Here is a 17,940-nt window from a genome sequence, read left to right as displayed (position 1 = left end):
GTGTGTCATTGCACTCAGCACACACCAGGGGGCGCTCTCTCCTGTCAGTGACTATGCTGGGAGTTGTAGGTGCAGTCACCAGTGTGTCATTGCACTCAGCACACACCAGGGGGCGCTCTCTCCTGTCAGTGACTATGCTGGGAGTTGTACGTTCAGTCACCAGTGTGTGTCATTGCACTCAGCACACACCAGAGGGCGCTCTCTCCTTTCAGCATCTTCTTTCCCTGCTGCTCAGGCATCTGTTGCCATGGCTCCTCATCCGGAAGTGCGCGACAGCCCGGAACCGGAAGCGCGTCGGACCGCGAAATTTCATCTGAAACGAAAGAGGGAAAGTGATCTGCGTGGGACAGGGAGTTCCGGGGGCCCGGGAGGTGAGCGCCAGGCGACGTGCTGGCAGTATAACGCCTCTGTATGTGGAGAACTATCAGGCATAGCAGTCAGCTGCTGAGGGTTGTAGTTCTCGGAGCAGTGTGACCACGAGTCCATAACTGTCACTGTCTGGTATCGGCGGCCTGGCTTTATACTGGATGACGTTTTATGTCTTCCCATTCTTTTAGCTCTGTGTACTACAAGTACCTTCATGCCCTGTGTGTGTAAGGGTAAAAGTGGGCACTTGCTGAGGGCATGCTGGGAGTTGTAGTTTGGTGACAGCTGTGGGTCTAATTTTCTATATCAGATATATAACGTATATTTTGCAGCCGCCACCACCATGAGGTCTGGAGGGGAAAGTCACACGTCACTGGAGGCGGCCGTCCCGGAGGAAAGCATCATCGTGATCAGCGACGATGAAGGCGAAGTGTCCCTGGGACTGGGGAACTCGGTCCTACTGATAGAAGACGCTGGCGGTGAGTTCAGGAGGAGGGGACGAGAGTACAAGGGGGACAAAGGTTTTCGGGGGAGGGAGGAAACGAGGGTTCGGGAGTAACAAGGGGCCGAGAGTTTGTGGGTAACCAGGGGACGAGGATTTGGGGGTAGGGGGGGCGAAGGTTGTGGGGGAGAGGATTTGGGGGGGGACGAAGGTTCAGGGAGAGGGATGGGAGGAGGGTTCGTGGGGGAGAGGGTTTAGGGGGGACGAGGGTTTAGGGGGAATGAGGGTTTGGGGGTAGGAGAAAGGAGGGTTTGGGACTAGGGGGATGAGGGTTTGGGGGTAGGAGGAGGATTGGGGGTAGGGGAAACGAGGGTTCGGAGGGAGGGGATGAGAGTTTAGGGGCAGGGAGGGGACAAGGGTTCAGGGGGGTGAGGGCTCGGGAGAGGGAAGGGACGAAGTTTGGGAGGACGAGGGTTAGGGGGGGAGGGAGTGGACGAGGAGACAAGGGGGGTTGAGGGGACGAGGGCTCGCGAGAGGGGGATGAGGGTTTGAGGTGGGGAGGGGACGAGGGTTCAGGGGGGATGAGGGCTCGGGGGATGGAAGGGACGAGGTTTGGGGGAGAGGGGAACAGGGTTGGGAGGATGAGCGTTTGGAGGAGGTGACATGGGGTTGGGGGGAGGAAGTGGACGAGGAGACAAGGGGGGATGAGGTCTCAAGAGAGGGGGAGGGGGTTTTCGGGGGGGGCATATTTTTTTTTGCGATTCCATTGCACTTAGAATATTTTTTTTTTAAGTTTTCCAGTGCAATATGGCTATATTGACAGAAAAATGAAAAAATGATGTCTCTTGGAAGAAGGGGAGCAAAAAACTGTATAGCCTAAACAAATAATGGCCGCGGTTTTAAAGGGGGATACGTCAGGTGTATTAGAAGCTAGTTTAGATTAGGCCAGTAAATACAGATTTAGGAGGAAAATTACTGTGGACTTGGGACCACCTCTTTTAGCCCCTTTTCAGCTGATGGCTGGGATCGTAAAACTTAGGGCCTGATTTATCATTTGCTATTTTGGTCTTGTGTCCGCTGCTAATTTTCTCATGAAATTCTTCGATCCGGTGCATGCGGATTCATTAACTTTGAGCAAAATCAAAACTGCTCGTTATTTACGTCTTTAGTCTTTCTTGCTCCTCCGAAGCATAAAGTCGCAAGATCTTGTAAAATGATGCAAATATTCCAGGCGGACGTAAAATCGCTCCAACTGATGATTCAGATGAAAGCAAAAACCTCGCTCACATTGGTGAGACTTAAAAAATAAAGCCAAGACCTAAAATAAGACTTAAATAAAAGGAGCAAATTAACAAAAGATATTTGGCCCAAAATCAAAAACTAGATCAGACAATAATGAATCAAACCCTTCTTAGCTTTTTAACCCCCCACTATCCAAATCTTGGTTGCTATGGCAGATAATGGCTTAAAGAATGAAGATCTCTAGATCTTCCTTGTGTGGAATTGCCTCTCTTCTATTAAAGGGAACCTGTCACCAAATTTGGCGACTATAAGCTGTGATAACCTCTTATATATAGCAGTCTAACATGCTGTATATAAGAGCCCAGGCCGCTGTGTAGAACATAATCACTTTATAGTACTCACCTAAGGGGGCGATGTGGTGCAGACTGGTTGGATGGGTGTCTCCAGTACCGGCGCCTCCTCTTTCGGCCATCTTTGCCCTCCTTCTTCTGAAGCCTGGTTGCGTGACTCGTCCTACGTCATCCACACTAGCCGCCATTGAGGTCCTGAGCAGGGCAGATCAGAGTATTGTAGTGCGCCTGCGCAGGACCTCAATGTCGGCTAGTGTGGATGACGTAGCACGCGTCATGCACCCAGGCTTCTGAAGGAGGAGGACAAAGATGGCCGAAAGAGGAGGCGCCGGTACCGGAGAACGGAGTCACTCATCCGACCAGTGTGCACTGCCCCTTAGGTGAGTATTTATAAAGTGATTTTTATGTTCTGCAAAGCAGCCTCGGCTCTTATATACAGTATGTTAGAATGCTGTATATAAGAGCCCACTGGTGGCGGCTGCAACTTATAGTCACCAAATCTGGTGACAGGTTCCCTTTAAGACAGGACTTTCCCTGATGAGGTAGATGAGCGATGAATAACCTTTTAACCATGTCTATCTCAAGAATCCTTTCTTTATCGTTCCTTTGGGAGACCCAGACCATGGGTGTTTAGCTTCTGCCTCCGGAGGACACACAAAGTACTACACTTGAAAGTGTAGCTCCTCCCTCTGAGCTTATACACCCCCTGGTAGCCAGTCCTAGCCAGTTTATTGCTTTGTGTCAGGAGGCATACATCCACACATGCATTCTCATCTGATTTGTTTGACTTTTGGAAAGAGTTTGAAGAAAAGCGGGTCCATGTCTGGACTCACGGCATGTCCCTTCTCACCCCACTGTGTCGGCGGTGTTGTTAAGGTTGATTTCCAAGGCTGCAGCCTTACATGCCGCGCTCCTTCACCATCCCTTCTGGGCTCTGGCTTGAAGTGGGAGCCAGCACGGTCTCCATGCCTGGCAGGAGTCCGGTCTCCATCCACAGCCCCTTGAGGATTCTGTTGGACCGGAGCACTCATCCCCAGGGACATGGCCCTGCGTCTCAGCAGCTAAGTACCTGAGACGTTTATGTTGGGGGTCCCGGTTAGAGTATGCTGTATGTGATTGTTTTTAACTTTTCCGGCGGGTTCTCCAGCTTTTGCCAGAGAACCGCGCCGATGGTGCCTGCTTGTCGGCCTCGCCGCTTAAATGTAGGCCCCGGCTTCGCCGGAGGCCTAGTTTCGTTTTCCTGCCCTCGCATGTCACTCATGCAGAGGGACAGGTTCGGCTCCTACCGGCGGCCGTTCTACACAGGGGAGGGACACTCCCCACTGCTGGGGCGTCCCTCCTTCCCTGCAGGTCTCTATAGCCCTCCAGTTCCCACTCTTTTATAGGAACGCCCCATTTCTCAGGCAGAGTTCACTCTGCTCTGGGACATCCTGCATTCTGTATCTCTGCTGAGGTGCTGCGCACTGGGGGACCGGGCTTCGGGATCTGGAGGGCACACAACACCGCGCTCAGCGGTCTGGTAAGCCACAGCCAGTCTCCGGTTGTGGACCTCTGTATATTCTCCCTGGGGTTCATTCTCTGCAAAGCCCCCACTCCAGCAGCATGTCTCACACAAGGAGCAAGGCTCCAAAGCTTTATTCTGCATGCACTGCATGTAAGCTCCTGCTGCCTGAGCCGAGCATTTATCCACATTGTGATGGTTGCTCTAACTTGGCGGTGCCACAGCCTGGAGTCTCACCCCCAGTGGTCTCTCAGGCTGCTGCTGCTGCACCTGTGATTGAACCACCGGCCTGGGTAGAGTCCTTTTCTAGGTCCATATCCCAGTCATTTGCTGAGTCCATGGGGCTTTTGTCCAGGACTTTGATGAATATGCATCAGCCCCCCTCACAGGGTGCCTCTAATACTCTTGACAGAGGACTCCTATCCTCTGACCTCCGTCCATCGGAGCTCACGGAGGATTCATCATCTGATCCCAGACCCCGTCCTTCTAAGAGAAGGCGCAGGGTTTCCTCCCCCTCCCCATCCCACGGCTCTGTCTCAAGAGCTGACTCTCAAGATGAGGAGGATGCCCTCACTGGGGGCTCGGAGGCGATGTATCCCATCGATTTCTCTGAGGGTGACTCGGACCTTAGTGATTTGATTGCTTCTATTAATTCTGTGCTGGATCTCAATCCGCCAGTGTCAGAGGAGCAACTCTCTTTGGCAGAAAAACATCAGTTTACCTCACCTAAGAGAGCAAGGAGTGTGTTCTTTAACCACTCCAGTTTTCAGACCGATGTGACCAAACCCAGGGCCTGCCCTGACAAACGCTTTCCAAAGCGTGGTTCTGATGACCGGTTTCCATTTCCACCTGAGGTGGTCAAGGAGTGGTCTCGCTCCCCAAAGGTAGACCCTCCAGTGTCTAGGCTATCAGCCCGGACCGTTGTGTCGGTGGCTGACGGCACCTCACTTAAGGATTCCACTGACCGTCAGATTGACCTTCTGGCCAAATCTGTGTATGAAGCTGCGGGGGCCGCGTTTTCCCAGACTTTTGCAGCAGTGTGGGCTCTCAAAGCCATCTCTGCTTCTCTAGAGGAGATGCATTCCCTCACCAAGGAATCTATGCCTGAGATGGTTACCTTAACTGCTCAGGCTTCAGCTTTTTCATCCTATGCCATGTCTGCCATGCTGATCACAGAGAGTAAAGGAGAGAGGTGTTCATTTGCTGCGCCAAAGAGATCACTCCAAAATTTGATGTTTCTTGTTCTTGATGGTCCTGATGAAGGGGGCAGATGCTCCGGAAACGCGTTGACCTATATGATTAATAAAGTGGCATTAATCTGAACATCTACTGGAGTGATCTCTTTGGCGCAGCAAATGAACACCTCTCTCCTTTACTCTCTGTGATCTGCTGTCTGCTGGTGGCTGCTGCCTGGGATCCACATCACATGCGTTCATAGTAGTTGTGACTCTCACAACTACATTCGGTGAGTATTCTTACTCCCCCCTCCTTACCCCGTACATATTGGGGTAAAACCCTATTTGCGCTTGGTTTTTTCCACAGTCCTCTCCACGTGATGTCTGCCATGCTGGAGGCTTCTCACCGCACTGCGGTGGCTTCGGCTAATTCCCTCGCTATCCGCAGGATCTTGTGGCTTCGAGAGTGGAAGGCAGATGCTTCTTCCAAGAAGTTTCTTGCTGGGCTCCCTTTTGCTGGTTCACGGCTGTTTGGTGAACAGCTGGATGAAATTATTAAAGAAGCTACTGGCGGGAAGAGTACTTCCATGCCACAAACCAAGACCAGGAAACCCGCCCAGGGTAGGAATCAATCGAGGTTTTGTTCCTTTCGTTCCTCCAACTGGTCATCCTCTAAGCCTTCCGCCTCGTCCGCTAACTCAGCCAAGGATCAGAAATCCAACTGGTGCCCAAAAGCGCGTCCGCAGAAGACCGCAGGAGGTTCTGCCACTAAGGCAGCTTCCTCATGACTCTCGGCCCGCTCCAGCCACATCCTTAGTCGGTGGCAGGCTCTCCCACTTTGGCGACGCTTGGTTAAAGCAAGTCTCCGATCAGTGGGTGAGAGACATCATATATCACGGCTACAGGATAGAATTCTCTTCCAGCCCTCCAAACAGATTTTTTTCTCTCAACTCCCCCCTGCTCCAAGGCCGCCCCCTTCTCACAGGCCGTGGCGTCCTTGCAGGCAAACGGAGTGATTGTCCCAGTTCCCGCTTTGGAACGGTTCAGAGGTTTTTACTCAAATCTCTTCCTAGTTCCCAAAAAGGACGGTACCTTCCGGCCCATCCTGGATCTCAAGCTTCTCAACAAGCATGTTCGGGTGCGGCATTTTCGCATGGAGTCTGTGCGATCAGTCATTGCCTCTGTGACCCAAGGGGAGTTCCTGGCATCCATCGACATCAGAGATGCCTATCTACATGTGCCAATCGCAGTGTCACATCAGCGTTGGTTACGTTTTGCGATAGGAGAGGATCATTTCCAATTCGTGGCTCTCCCCTTCGGGTTAGCCACGGCCCCTCGGGTATTCACCAAGGTCATGGCGGCAGTGATTGCGGTCCTGCTCCTCCAGGGGTTGGCAGTGCTCCCTTACCTGGACGACCTTCTGGTCAAGGGTCCATCCAGCGCAGACTGTCAGCGGAGTGTTTCGCTCACTCTCGCCACTCTAGCCCAATTCGGGTGGATTTTCAATCTTCACAAATCCACTCTGACTCCGACCCAGAGTCTCACGTACCTAGGGATGCAGTTCGAGACTTTGCCGGCACTTGTGAAGTTGCCCTTAATCAAACAGCAGTCTCTCCGGCTAGCGGTGCGCTCTCTCCTGAGGCCCCGCCGTTATTCCCTCAGGCGCCTGATGCAGGTGCTGGGTCAAATGGTGGCGTCCATGGAGGCTGTTCCCTTTGCCCAGTTCCATCTGCGTCCTCTGCAGCTGGACATTCTCCACTGTTGGGACAAGCGGCCTTCCTCCTTACAGAGGTTAGTGGCTCTGTCGCCACGGACCAGGAGCTCTCTTCAGTGGTGGCTTCGACCCCTCTCCCTGTCCCAAGGGCGCTCCTTCCTGGCTCCGTCCTGGGTGATTCTCACCACGGATGCCAGTCTATCCGGCTGGGGAGCGGTACATCTCCACCACAGAGCTCAGGGCACTTGGACTCCATCCGAGTCAGCCCTTTCAATCAATGTGCTGGAAACCAGAGCTGTGCTTCTAGCTCTCGTAGCCTTTCACCACCTGTTGGCGGGCAGGCACATTCGAGTCCAGTCAGACAACGCGACAGCGGTTGCCTACATCAATCACCAAGGCGGGACACGCAGCCGCCTGGCAATGTTGGAGGTCCAACGCATCCTTCAATGGGCGGAGGACTCCAAGTCCACCATATCCGCTGTCCACATCCCTGGCGTAGAAAACTGGGAGGCAGATTATCTCAGCCGTCAATCCGTGGACGGTGGCGAGTGGTCCCTGCACCCGGCAGTGTTTCAGTCAATCTGCCACAAATGGGGCACTCCGGACGTGGACCTAATGGCATCCCGTCACAACAACAAGGTTCCAGTTTACGTGGCTCGCTCCCACGATCCTCAGGCCTTCGCCGCGGACGCTCTGGTTCAAGACTGGTCCCAGTTTCGTCTGTCCTACGTGTTTCCCCCTCTAGCTCTCTTGCCCAGAGCCCTGCGCAAGATCAGAATGGAGGGCCGTCGAGTCATCCTCATTGCACCGGACTGGCCCAGGCGAGCTTGGTATCCGGGCCTGCTCCAACTGTCCGTGGAGATGCCGTGGCATCTTCCGGACCGTCCAGACCTGCTCTCGCAAGGTCCGTTTTTCTGCCCGAATTCTGCGGCACTCAAATTGATGGCGTGGCTCTTGAGTCCTGGATTTTGACGGCTTCTGGTATTCCTCCTGAAGTCATCTCCACTGACTCGGGCCCGTAAGTCTTCCTCTGCCAAGATCTATCACAGGACTTGGAAGATTTTCCTGTCCTGGTGTCGCTCTTCCGGCCATTCTCCTTGGCCATTCTTGTTGCTGACCCTTCTGTCTTTTTTACAGTCCGGTCTGCAGCTAGGACTAGGACTGTCCCTTAACTCTCTCAAGGGACAAGTCTCAGCTCTATCAGTGCTGTTCCAGCGGTGTATCGCCCAGCTGGCTCAGGTCCGCACCTTCATGCAAGGTGCGTCTCACATCATTCCACCTTATCGGTGGCCCTTGGATCCCTGGGACCTTAACTTGGTCCTCACGGTATTGCAGAAACCCCCCTTTCGAGCCTCTTAGGGAGCTTTCTTTGTATCGTCTTTCTCAAAAGGTGGCCTTTCTAGTTGCCATAACTTCTCTCAGGAGAGTCTCTGATTTGGCTGCGCTCTCCTCGGAGTCACCTTTTTTGGTTTTTCACCAAGACAAGGTAGTTCTCCGTCCGACCCCGGACTTTCTTCCTAAGGTGGTCTCTCCCTTCCACCTTAACCAGGATATTTCCTTGCCTTCCTTCTGTCCGGCCCCTGTTCATCGCTTTGAGAAAGCGCTGCATACTCTAGATCTGGTGCGTGCTCTCCGGATCTATGTGTCTCGCACCACTGTTCTTAGGCGGTGCACCTCTCTTTTTGTGCTAACCACAGGGCGGCGCAAGGGTCTCTCTGCTTCTAAGCCGACCTTGGCCCGTTGGATTAGATCGACCATTTCGGACACCTACCAGAGTACTCGGGTGCCTCCCCCGCCGGGGATCAAAGCACATTCGACCAGAGCTGTCGATGCCTCTTGGGCTTTTAGGCACCCGGCTACGGCTCAACAAGTCTGTCAGGCTGCCACTTGGACTAGCCTGCATACCTTTTCGAAGCACTACCAAGTGCATGCTCATGCTTCGGCAGATGCGAGCTTGGGCAGACGCATCCTTCAGGTGGCTGTCACCCACTTGTGAAGTTAGGCTCCGCCTACTTCTTAGTTTTTTTTCTGTTTATTCCCACCCAGGGACAGCTTTGGAACGTCCCATGGTCTGGGTCTCCCAAAGGAACGATAAAGAAAAAGAGAATTTTGTTACTTACCGTAAATTCTTTTTCTTATAGTTCCGTATTGGGAGACCCAGCACCCTCCCTGTTGGCAATTTCTTGTTCCGTGTGTTATCACCGGCTGTTGTCGTGGACAGAGTCTCCGGTTGTTCATGTTCTTACTCGGTTCTACTTGTGGGTGGCTATTCTCCTTCAGCTTTTGCACTAAACTGGCTAGGACTGGCTCACCAGGGGGTGTATAAGCTCAGAGGGAGGAGCTACACTTTTAAGTGTAGTACTTTGTGTGTCCTCCGGAGGCAGAAGCTAAACACCCATGGTCTGGGTCTCCCAATACGGAACTATAAGAAAAAGAATTTACGGTAAGTAACAAAATTCTCTTTTCTTTGTCGCTTCATTGGGAGACCCAGACAATTGAGTGTATAGCTTCTGCCTCCGGAGGCCACACAAAGTATTACACTTAAAAGTGTAACCCCTCCCCTCTGCCTATACACCCCCCCCCGTGCATCACGGGCTCCTCAGTTTTTATGCTTTGTGCGAAGGAGGCACACATGCACGCAAGCTCCACAATTTGGTCAGCAGCAGCTGCTGACTATATCGGATGGAAGAAAAGAGGGCCCATAACAGGGCCCCCGGCATGCTCCCTTCTCACCCCACTCTGGTCGGCGGTGCTGTTAAGGTTGAGGTACCCATTGCGGGTACATAGGCAGGAGCCACATGCTGTTTTCCTTCCCCATCCCTTAGGGGCTCTGGGTGAAGTGGGATCCTAATCGGTCTCCAGGCACTGGGACCGTGCTCCCTCCGCAGCCCCTGGGGGAATCTGCTGGACAGGAGCCGGGTATCGTCAGGGACAAGGCCCTGCTACTGTGAGGTACTCTGTGTCCCCTTGGGGACGGCGCATGGAGCGCTTGTGTCATACACGCTGCAGCACTGCTGGGTGTGTTAGTGCGCCGGGACTACCGCGCTGGCCGCGCTTGTTTGCCGGCCGCGCTTATAACTTTAGTCCCCGGCTTCTGCGGCCTAGTACCGCATACTCCCGCCCCCAGGCCTGCCAGTCAGGGGAAGGGCGGGACGCTGCACTGGACGTCAGCGCTGAGGGCTGGAGCATACTTTGTATCCTCCTCCCCCCTCACTGAGCACCGTGGGGCACCAGATTCCCGCACTTTCTAAGGCACGCCCACGGCCCCCTCCTCCCCTCAGAACGCTGTCAGCCATTCCTATCAGCACTTCTGACGCTGGAGAGGAGAGACAACACAGCTCTGGGAGGCCCAGGCAGGGAATCTGGTGGTCACACAACCGCTGCTGGCGGTCGGTAAGCCGCACCTGTTACTAGGTGCTGGCCCCCCTGGGTGCCGAAGTGTATATTTATATGCTTATATTCTATACATTTACTCTATACGGCCGCACTGCTTGTTTTTGGCTATATACCCTCTCTGATTGCACTCAGAGGAGACAACAGCATGTCGTCCGCAAAAAGCAAAGGTGCCAAGGCACAGGCTTACTTTGCAACCTGTACCTCATGTGCGGCTATGCTACCTGCAGGTTCCACCTACCCTCATTGTGTGCAATGCTCGGCCCCTGTGACACTCACTCAGCTGGAGCCTCTGCCACTGGTGGCCCAGGTGGAACCACCTGCTGCCACTGTCCAGGTGACAGGGACGGAGTTTGCAGTCTTCGCTGACAAACTTTCTGAGTCTATGGATAAATGGTCTGCTAAGATACTAGAAGCCTTGCAGTCCAGACCGGTAACACAGGCCCCGGGCACTGTTGAATCATTGACCCCAGGCCCCCCCCGGTTGGAGCAGCAAAGTGCTCCTGGGGCGACTTATAGGTCCCACAGTGAGGTCTCCGACGCGGACCGCAGTCCCAGACCGCCTAAGCGGGCCCGCTGGGAGCTTCCCTCGACTTCATCTCACTGCTCAGGGTCTCAGCAGGAGGACTCCCTAGAGGATGAAGCGGAGGTGGCAGAGCAGGACTCTGATCCTGACGCCGCTCTCAACCTGGATACACCTGAAGGGGACGCCATAGTAAACGACCTTATAGCGTCCATCAATCAGGTGTTGGATCTTTCTCCTCCAACTCCTCCGATTGAGGAGTCAGCTTCTCAGAAGGAGAAATTCCATTTCAGGTTTCCCAAACGTACAATGAGTGCGTTTCTGGATCACTCCGACTTCAGAGGTACAGTCCAGAAACACCGAGCTTTTCCAGATAAGCGCTTTACTAAGCGCCTTAAAGACACACGTTATCCCTTCCCCCCTGACGTAGTCAAGGGTTGGGCTCAGTGTCCCAAGGTAGACCCTCCAGTCTCTAGACTGGCGGCTAGATCCATAGTTGCAGTGGCAGATGGTGCATCACTCAAGGATGCCACTGACAGGCAGATAGAGCTCCTGATGAAATCCATCTATGAAGCTATCGGCGCGTCCTTTGCTCCGGCATTCGCAGCCGTATGGGCACTCCAAGCTATCTCAGCTTGTCAGTCTGAGATTAATGCAGTCACACGTGCCTCTGCTCCGCAGGTTGTGTCCTTAACATCTCAGGCGTCGGCGTTTGCGTCCTACGCCATGAATGCTGTCCTGGACTCTGCGAGCCGTACGGCGGTAGCATCCGCCAATTCGGTGGCAGTCCGCAGGGCCATGTGGCTACGTGAATGGAAGGCAGACTCTGCTTCCAAAAAGTTCTTAACCGGGTTGCCATTTTCTGGCGACCGCCTGTTTGGCGAACGATTGGATGAAATCATTAAACAATCCAAGGGAAAGGACTCATCCTTACCCCAGTCCAAACCAAACAGACCTCAACAACGGAAGGTGCAATCGAGGTTTCGGTCCTTTCGGCCCGCGGGCAGGTCTCAATTCTCCTCGTCCAACAGGCCACAGAAGGGTCAGAGGAACTCCGATTCATGGCGGTCTAAGTCACGTCCTAAGAAGAACGCCGGAGGAACCGCTCCCAAAGCGGCCTCCTCATGACTTTCGGCCTCCCCAAACCGCATCCTCGGTCGGTGGCAGGCTCTCCCGCTTTTCCGACGCCTGGTTGCCACATGTCCAAGACCGATGGGTGCGAGACATTTTGTCTCACGGTTACAGGATAGAGTTCAGCTCTCGTCCTCTCACTCGTTTCTTCAGAACATCTCCTCCCCCCGAGCGAGCCGATGCTCTTCTTCAGGCGGTGAGCACTCTGAAGGCAGAAGGAGTGGTGATCCCTGTTCCTCTTCAGCAACGGGGCCACGGTTTTTACTCCAACTTGTTTGTGGTGCCAAAAAAGGACGGATCTTTCCGTCCTGTTCTGGACCTAAAACTGCTCAACAGACACGTAAGAATCAGGCGGTTCCGGATGGAATCTCTCCGCTCCGTCATCGCCTCAATGTCCCAAGGAGACTTCCTAGCATCAATCGACATCAGGGATGCTTATCTCCACGTGCCGATTGCACCAGAGCATCAGCGCTTCCTGCGTTTCGCCATCGGGGACGAACACCTTCAGTTCGTGGCACTGCCTTTCGGCCTGGCGACAGCCCCACGGGTCTTCACCAAGGTCATGGCAACAGTGGTAGCAGTCCTACACTCTCGGGGACACTCGGTGATCCCTTACTTAGACGATCTGCTTGTCAAGGCCCCCTCTCAGGTGGCATGCCAACACAGCCTGAATATTGCTCTGGAGACTCTCCAGAGATTCGGGTGGATCATCAATTTTCCAAAGTCAAAACTGACACCGGCCCAATCACTGACATATCTCGGCATGGAGTTTCATACTCTCTCAGCGATAGTGAAGCTTCCGCTGGACAAACAGCGTTCACTACAGACAGGGGTGCAATCTCTCCTTCGAGCCCAGTCGCACCCCCTGAGGCGCCTCATGCACTTCCTAGGGAAGATGGTGGCAGCAATGGAGGCAGTTCCTTTTGCGCAGTTTCATCTGCGTCCACTTCAATGGGACATTCTCCGCAAATGGGACAGGAAGTCGACGTCCCTCGACAGGAACGTCTCCCTTTCTCGGGCAGCCAAGGCCTCCCTTCAGTGGTGGCTTCTTCCCACTTCATTGTCGAAGGGGAAATCTTTCCTGCCCCCATCCTGGGCAGTGGTCACGACGGACGCGAGTCTGTCAGGGTGGGGAGCGGTCTTTCTCCACCACAGGGCTCAGGGTACCTGGACTCAGCCAGAGTCCTCACTTCAGATCAATGTTCTGGAGATAAGGGCAGTGTATCTAGCCCTAAAGGCATTCCAGCCGTGGCTGGAAGGCAGGCAGATCCGAATTCAGTCGGACAACGTCACGGCGGTGGCATACATCAACCACCAAGGCGGCACACGCAGCCGGCAAGCCTTCCAGGAAGTCCGGCGGATTCTGCTGTGGGTGGAAGCCACAGCCTCCACCATCTCCGCAGTTCACATCCCGGGCGTAGAAAACTGGGAAGCAGACTTTCTCAGTCGCCAGGGCATGGACGCAGGGGAATGGTCTCTTCACCCGGACGTGTTTCAAGAGATCTGTTGCCACTGGGGGAAGCCGGACGTCGACCTAATGGCGTCCCGGCACAACAACAAGGTCCCGGCATTCATGGCACGGTCTCAAGATCACAGAGCTCTGGCGGCAGACGCATTAGTTCAGGATTGGTCGCAGTTTCAACTGCCTTATGTATTTCCTCCTCTGGCACTGCTGCCCAGAGTGTTACGCAAGATCAGGTCCGACTGCCGCCGCGCCATCCTCGTCGCTCCAGACTGGCCGAGGAGGTCGTGGTACCCGGATCTGTGGCATCTCACGGTGGGCCAACCGTGGGCACTACCAGACCGACCAGACTTGCTGTCTCAAGGGCCATTTTTCCATCTGAATTCTGCGGCCCTCAACCTGACTGTGTGGCCATTGAGTCCTGGATCCTAGCGTCTTCAGGGTTATCTCAAGAGGTCATTGCCACTATGAGACAGGCCAGGAAACCAACGTCCGCCAAGATCTACCACAGGACGTGGAGGATCTTCTTATCCTGGTGCTCTGATCAGGGTTTTACTCCCTGGCCATTTTTCTGTCCTTCCTTCAATCCGGAATGGAAAAGGGTTTGTCTCTCGGCTCCCTTAAGGGACAAGTCTCGGCGCTCTCTGTGTTTTTTCAAAAGCGCCTAGCCAGGCTTCCACAGGTACGCACGTTCCTGCAGGGGGTTTGCCACATAGTCCCTCCTTACAAGCGTCCGCTAGAACCCTGGGATCTGAACAGGGTGCTAACGGCTCTTCAGAAACCACCCTTCGAGCCAATGAGGGATATTTCTCTTTCACGCCTTTCGCAAAAAGTGGTCTTCCTAGTGGCAGTCACATCACTTCGGAGAGTGTCTGAGCTAGCAGCGCTGTCATGCAAAGCCCCCTTCCTGGTCTTTCACCAGGACAAGGTGGTTCTGCGTCCGGTTCCGGAATTTCTCCCGAAGGTGGTATCCCCTTTTCATCTCAATCAGGATATCTCCTTACCTTCCTTTTGTCCTCATCCAGTTCACCAATGTGAAAAGGATTGGCACTTGTTAGATCTGGTGAGAGCACTCAGACTCTACATTTCTCGTACGGCGCCCCTGCGCCGCTCGGATGCGCTCTTTGTCCTTGTCGCTGGCCAGCGTAAAGGGTCGCAGGCTTCCAAGTCAACCTTGGCTCGGTGGATCAAGGAACCAATTCTTGAAGCCTACCGTTCTTCTGGGCTTCCGGTTCCTTCAGGGCTTAAGGCCCATTCTACCAGAGCCGTGGGTGCGTCCTGGGCTTTGCGGCACCAGGCTACGGCTCAGCAGGTGTGTCAGGCGGCTACCTGGTCGAGTCTGCACACTTTCACGAAACACTATCAGGTGCATACCTATGCTTCGGCAGATGCCAGCCTAGGTAGGCGAGTCCTTCAGGCGGCGGTTGCCCACCTGTAGGAAGGGGTCGTTTCTTTGTCGCTCCATTGGGAGACCCAGACAATTGGGTGTATAGGCTATGCCTCCGGAGGCCGCACAAAGTACTACACTAAAAGTGTAAAGCCCCTCCCCTTCTGCCTATACACCCCCCGTGCTCCCACGGGCTCCTCAGTTTTTTGCTTTGTGCGAAGGAGGCAGACATGCACGCACAGCTCCACAGATTAGTCAGCAGCAGCTGCTGACTATGTCGGATGGAAGAAAAGTGGGCCCATATAGGGCCCCCAGCATGCTCCCTTCTCACCCCACTATTGTCGGCGGTGTTGTTAAGGTTGAGGTATCCATTGCGGGTACGGAGGCTGGAGCCCACATGCTGTTTTCCTTCCCCATCCCCCTTAGGGCTCTGGGTGAAGTGGGATCCCATCGGTCTCCAGGCACTGAGACCGTGCTTCATCCACAACTCCTGAGGAGCCTGCTGGATAGGAGCCGGGTATCGTTCAGGGACATGGCCCTGCTACTTTAAGGTACTCTGTGTCCCCGTGGGGACCGCGCACAGCAACACTCCAGCATTGCTGGGTGTGCTAGTGCACCGGGGACCGCGGCGCTGACCGCGTTTGTGCCATTATACACTGCAGCGTCGCTGATTGTGTTTGTGTATGGGGACTACCGCGCTGACCGCCGCTGCCATTGTTTTTACTGAGGCGCGGCTGGGACTGTTAGTGCGCCGGGGACTCTGCGCCGGCCGCGCTTATACGGCGGCCGCGCTTATAACTCGAGTCCCCGGCTTTTGGGCCTAGTCTCTTTTTCTTCCCGCCCTCAGCCCTGCCAGTCAGGGGAAGGGCGGGACGCTGTACAGCACGGCAGCACTGAGGGCTGGTGCATGCTTTGCATACTCCACCCCCCTCACTGTGCACAGTGAGGCACCAGCTCCCGCACTTTCTGGGTCACGCCCACGGCTCCCTCCTCTCCTCAGGACGCCGGCAGCCATTCCTGTCAGCTCCTAGGACGCTGCAGAGGGGAGACAAACTCTGGGGGACCCAGGCAGGGATTATGGTGGCCACACAACCGCTTTAAGCGGGCGGTAAGCAGCACCTGAGGTGCTGGCCCCACTTGTGCAGAAGTGTACTTATAGATTATATGTTTATAGGCTATACTTTACACTGTATGGTGCACAGTTGATTTCTGGCTATATACCCTATTGTGTTGCTCAGGGGAGACAACAGCATGGCGCCCACAAGAAGCAGGGTGCCAAAACACAGGCTTACTATGCTGCCTGCGCCGCATGTACAACCTCGCTACCGGCAGGTTCCACTGACCCTCATTGTATGCACTGCTCGGACCCTGTGGCACTTACTCAGCTGGAGCCTCTGCTAAGGGGGGCCCAGGGGGAACAACCAGCTAACACTGTCCAGGTGACAGGGACGGAGTTTGCAGTTTTTACTGACAGACTTTGAGACTATGGCTAAAATACTAGAAGCTTTGCAGTCCAGACCGGTATCTCAGACCATGGGCACTGTGGAATCACTGCCCCCTAGTTCCCCTCAGTTGGAACAACAATGTTCCCCCGGGATGTCTCATAGATCCCAGGGTGAGGTCTCTGACACGGACCGCAGTCCCAGACCGCCTAAGCGAGCTCGCTTGGAAATCCCCTCGACCTCATCACATTGTTCAGGGTCTCAGAGAGATGACTCTCTGTATGATGAAGCGGAGGTAGCTGATCAGGATTCTGATCCTGAGGCCGCTCTCAACCTTGATACTCCTGATGGGGACGCCATAGTGAATGATCTTATTGCGTCCATAAATAAGATGCTGGATATTTCTCCCTCAGCCCCTCCAGCAGAGGAGTCACCTTCTCAGCAGGAGAAGTTCCGTTTCAGGTTCCCCAAGCGTACAACGAGTATGTTTCTGGATCACTCCGACTTCAGAGAGGCAGTCCAGAAACACCGAGTTTGTCCAGATAAGCGTTTTTCCAAGCGCCTTAAGGATACACGTTATCCCTTCCCCCCCCCCTGACGTGGTCAAGGGCTGGACTCCGTGTCCCAAGGTGGATCCTCCAATCTCCAGACTGGCGGCTAGATCCATAGTTGCAGTTGAAGATGGGGCTTCACTCAAGGATGCCACTGACAGACAGATGGAGCTCTGGTTGAAATCCATCTATGAGGCTATCGGCGCGTCTTTCGCTCCAGCATTCGCAGCAGTATGGGCACTCCAAGCTATCTCAGCGGGTCAAGCCCAAATTGACGCACTCACACGTACGTCTGCGCCGCAAGTGGCTCCATAACCTCTCAAACGTCGGCATTTGCGTCCTACGCTATTAATACTATCCTGGACTCTGCGAGCCGTACGGCGGTTGCAGCCGACAATTCGGTGGCATTACGCAGGGCCGTGTGGCTACGGGAACCGCCGGAGGTGCCGCTACCAAGGCGGCTTCCTCATGACTTACGGCCGCCTCACACCGCATCCTCGGTCGGTGGCAGGCTCTCCCTCTTCTGCGACACCTGGCTGCCACAGGTAAAAGACCGATGGGTGAGAGACATTCTGTCTCACGGTTACAGGATAGAGTTCAGCTCTCGTCCTCCGACTCGATTCTTCAGAACATCTCCGCCTCCCGAGCGAGCCGATGCTCTTCTGCAGGCGTTGGACACTCTGAAGGTAGAAGGAGTGGTGATCCCTGTTCCTCTTCAGCAACAGGGTCACGGTTTTTACTCCAGCCTGTTTGTGGTTCCAAAGAACGACGGGTCTTTCCGTCCTGTCCTGGACCTAAAACTGCTCAACAAACCCGTAAAGACCAGGCGGTTCCGGATGGAATCCCTCCGCTCCGTCATTGCCTCAATGTCCCAAGGAGATTTCCTTGCATCGATCGATATCAAATATGCTTATCTTCACGTTCCGATTGCTCCAGAGCATCAGCGCTTCCTGCGCTTCGCCATAGGAGACGAACACCTCCAGTTCGTGGCACTGCCGTTCGGCCTGGCGACAGCTCCCCGGGTTTTCACCAAGGTCATGGCTACAGTAGTCGCGGTCCTCCACTGCCAGGGTCACTCGGTGATCCCTTACTTAGACGATCTGCTGGTCAAGGCTCCCTCCCAAGAGGCATGCCAGCACAGCCTCAACGCTACTCTGGAGACTCTCCAGAGTTTCGGGTGGATCATCAATTTTTCAAAGTCAAATCTGACACCGGCCCAATCGCTGACATATCTTGGCATGGAGTTTCATACCCTCTCAGC

The 17,940-nt window shown here is 54.4% G+C and overlaps 1 protein-coding gene across 1 annotated transcript in view; it reads left to right on the top strand.

The window, feature by feature from the left end:
• The first annotated feature begins 230 nt into the window (after positions 1-230).
• LOC142245545 (uncharacterized) overlaps positions 231-17,940 on the top strand; it is a 120,925-nt gene continuing 103,215 nt past the window's right edge. Inside the window, exons 1-2 of the mRNA XM_075318328.1 lie at positions 231-371; positions 699-845. Coding sequence (XP_075174443.1) covers positions 248-371; positions 699-845 — 271 coding nt within the window. The 5' untranslated portion in view covers positions 231-247. The remainder of the gene's footprint in view (positions 372-698; positions 846-17,940) is intronic.

Source organism: Anomaloglossus baeobatrachus, chromosome 7 (assembly GCF_048569485.1).
Source record: "Anomaloglossus baeobatrachus isolate aAnoBae1 chromosome 7, aAnoBae1.hap1, whole genome shotgun sequence".
Classification (NCBI taxonomy): Eukaryota; Metazoa; Chordata; class Amphibia; order Anura; family Aromobatidae; genus Anomaloglossus; species Anomaloglossus baeobatrachus.
This window is presented reverse-complemented; position numbering and strand designations above follow the sequence as displayed.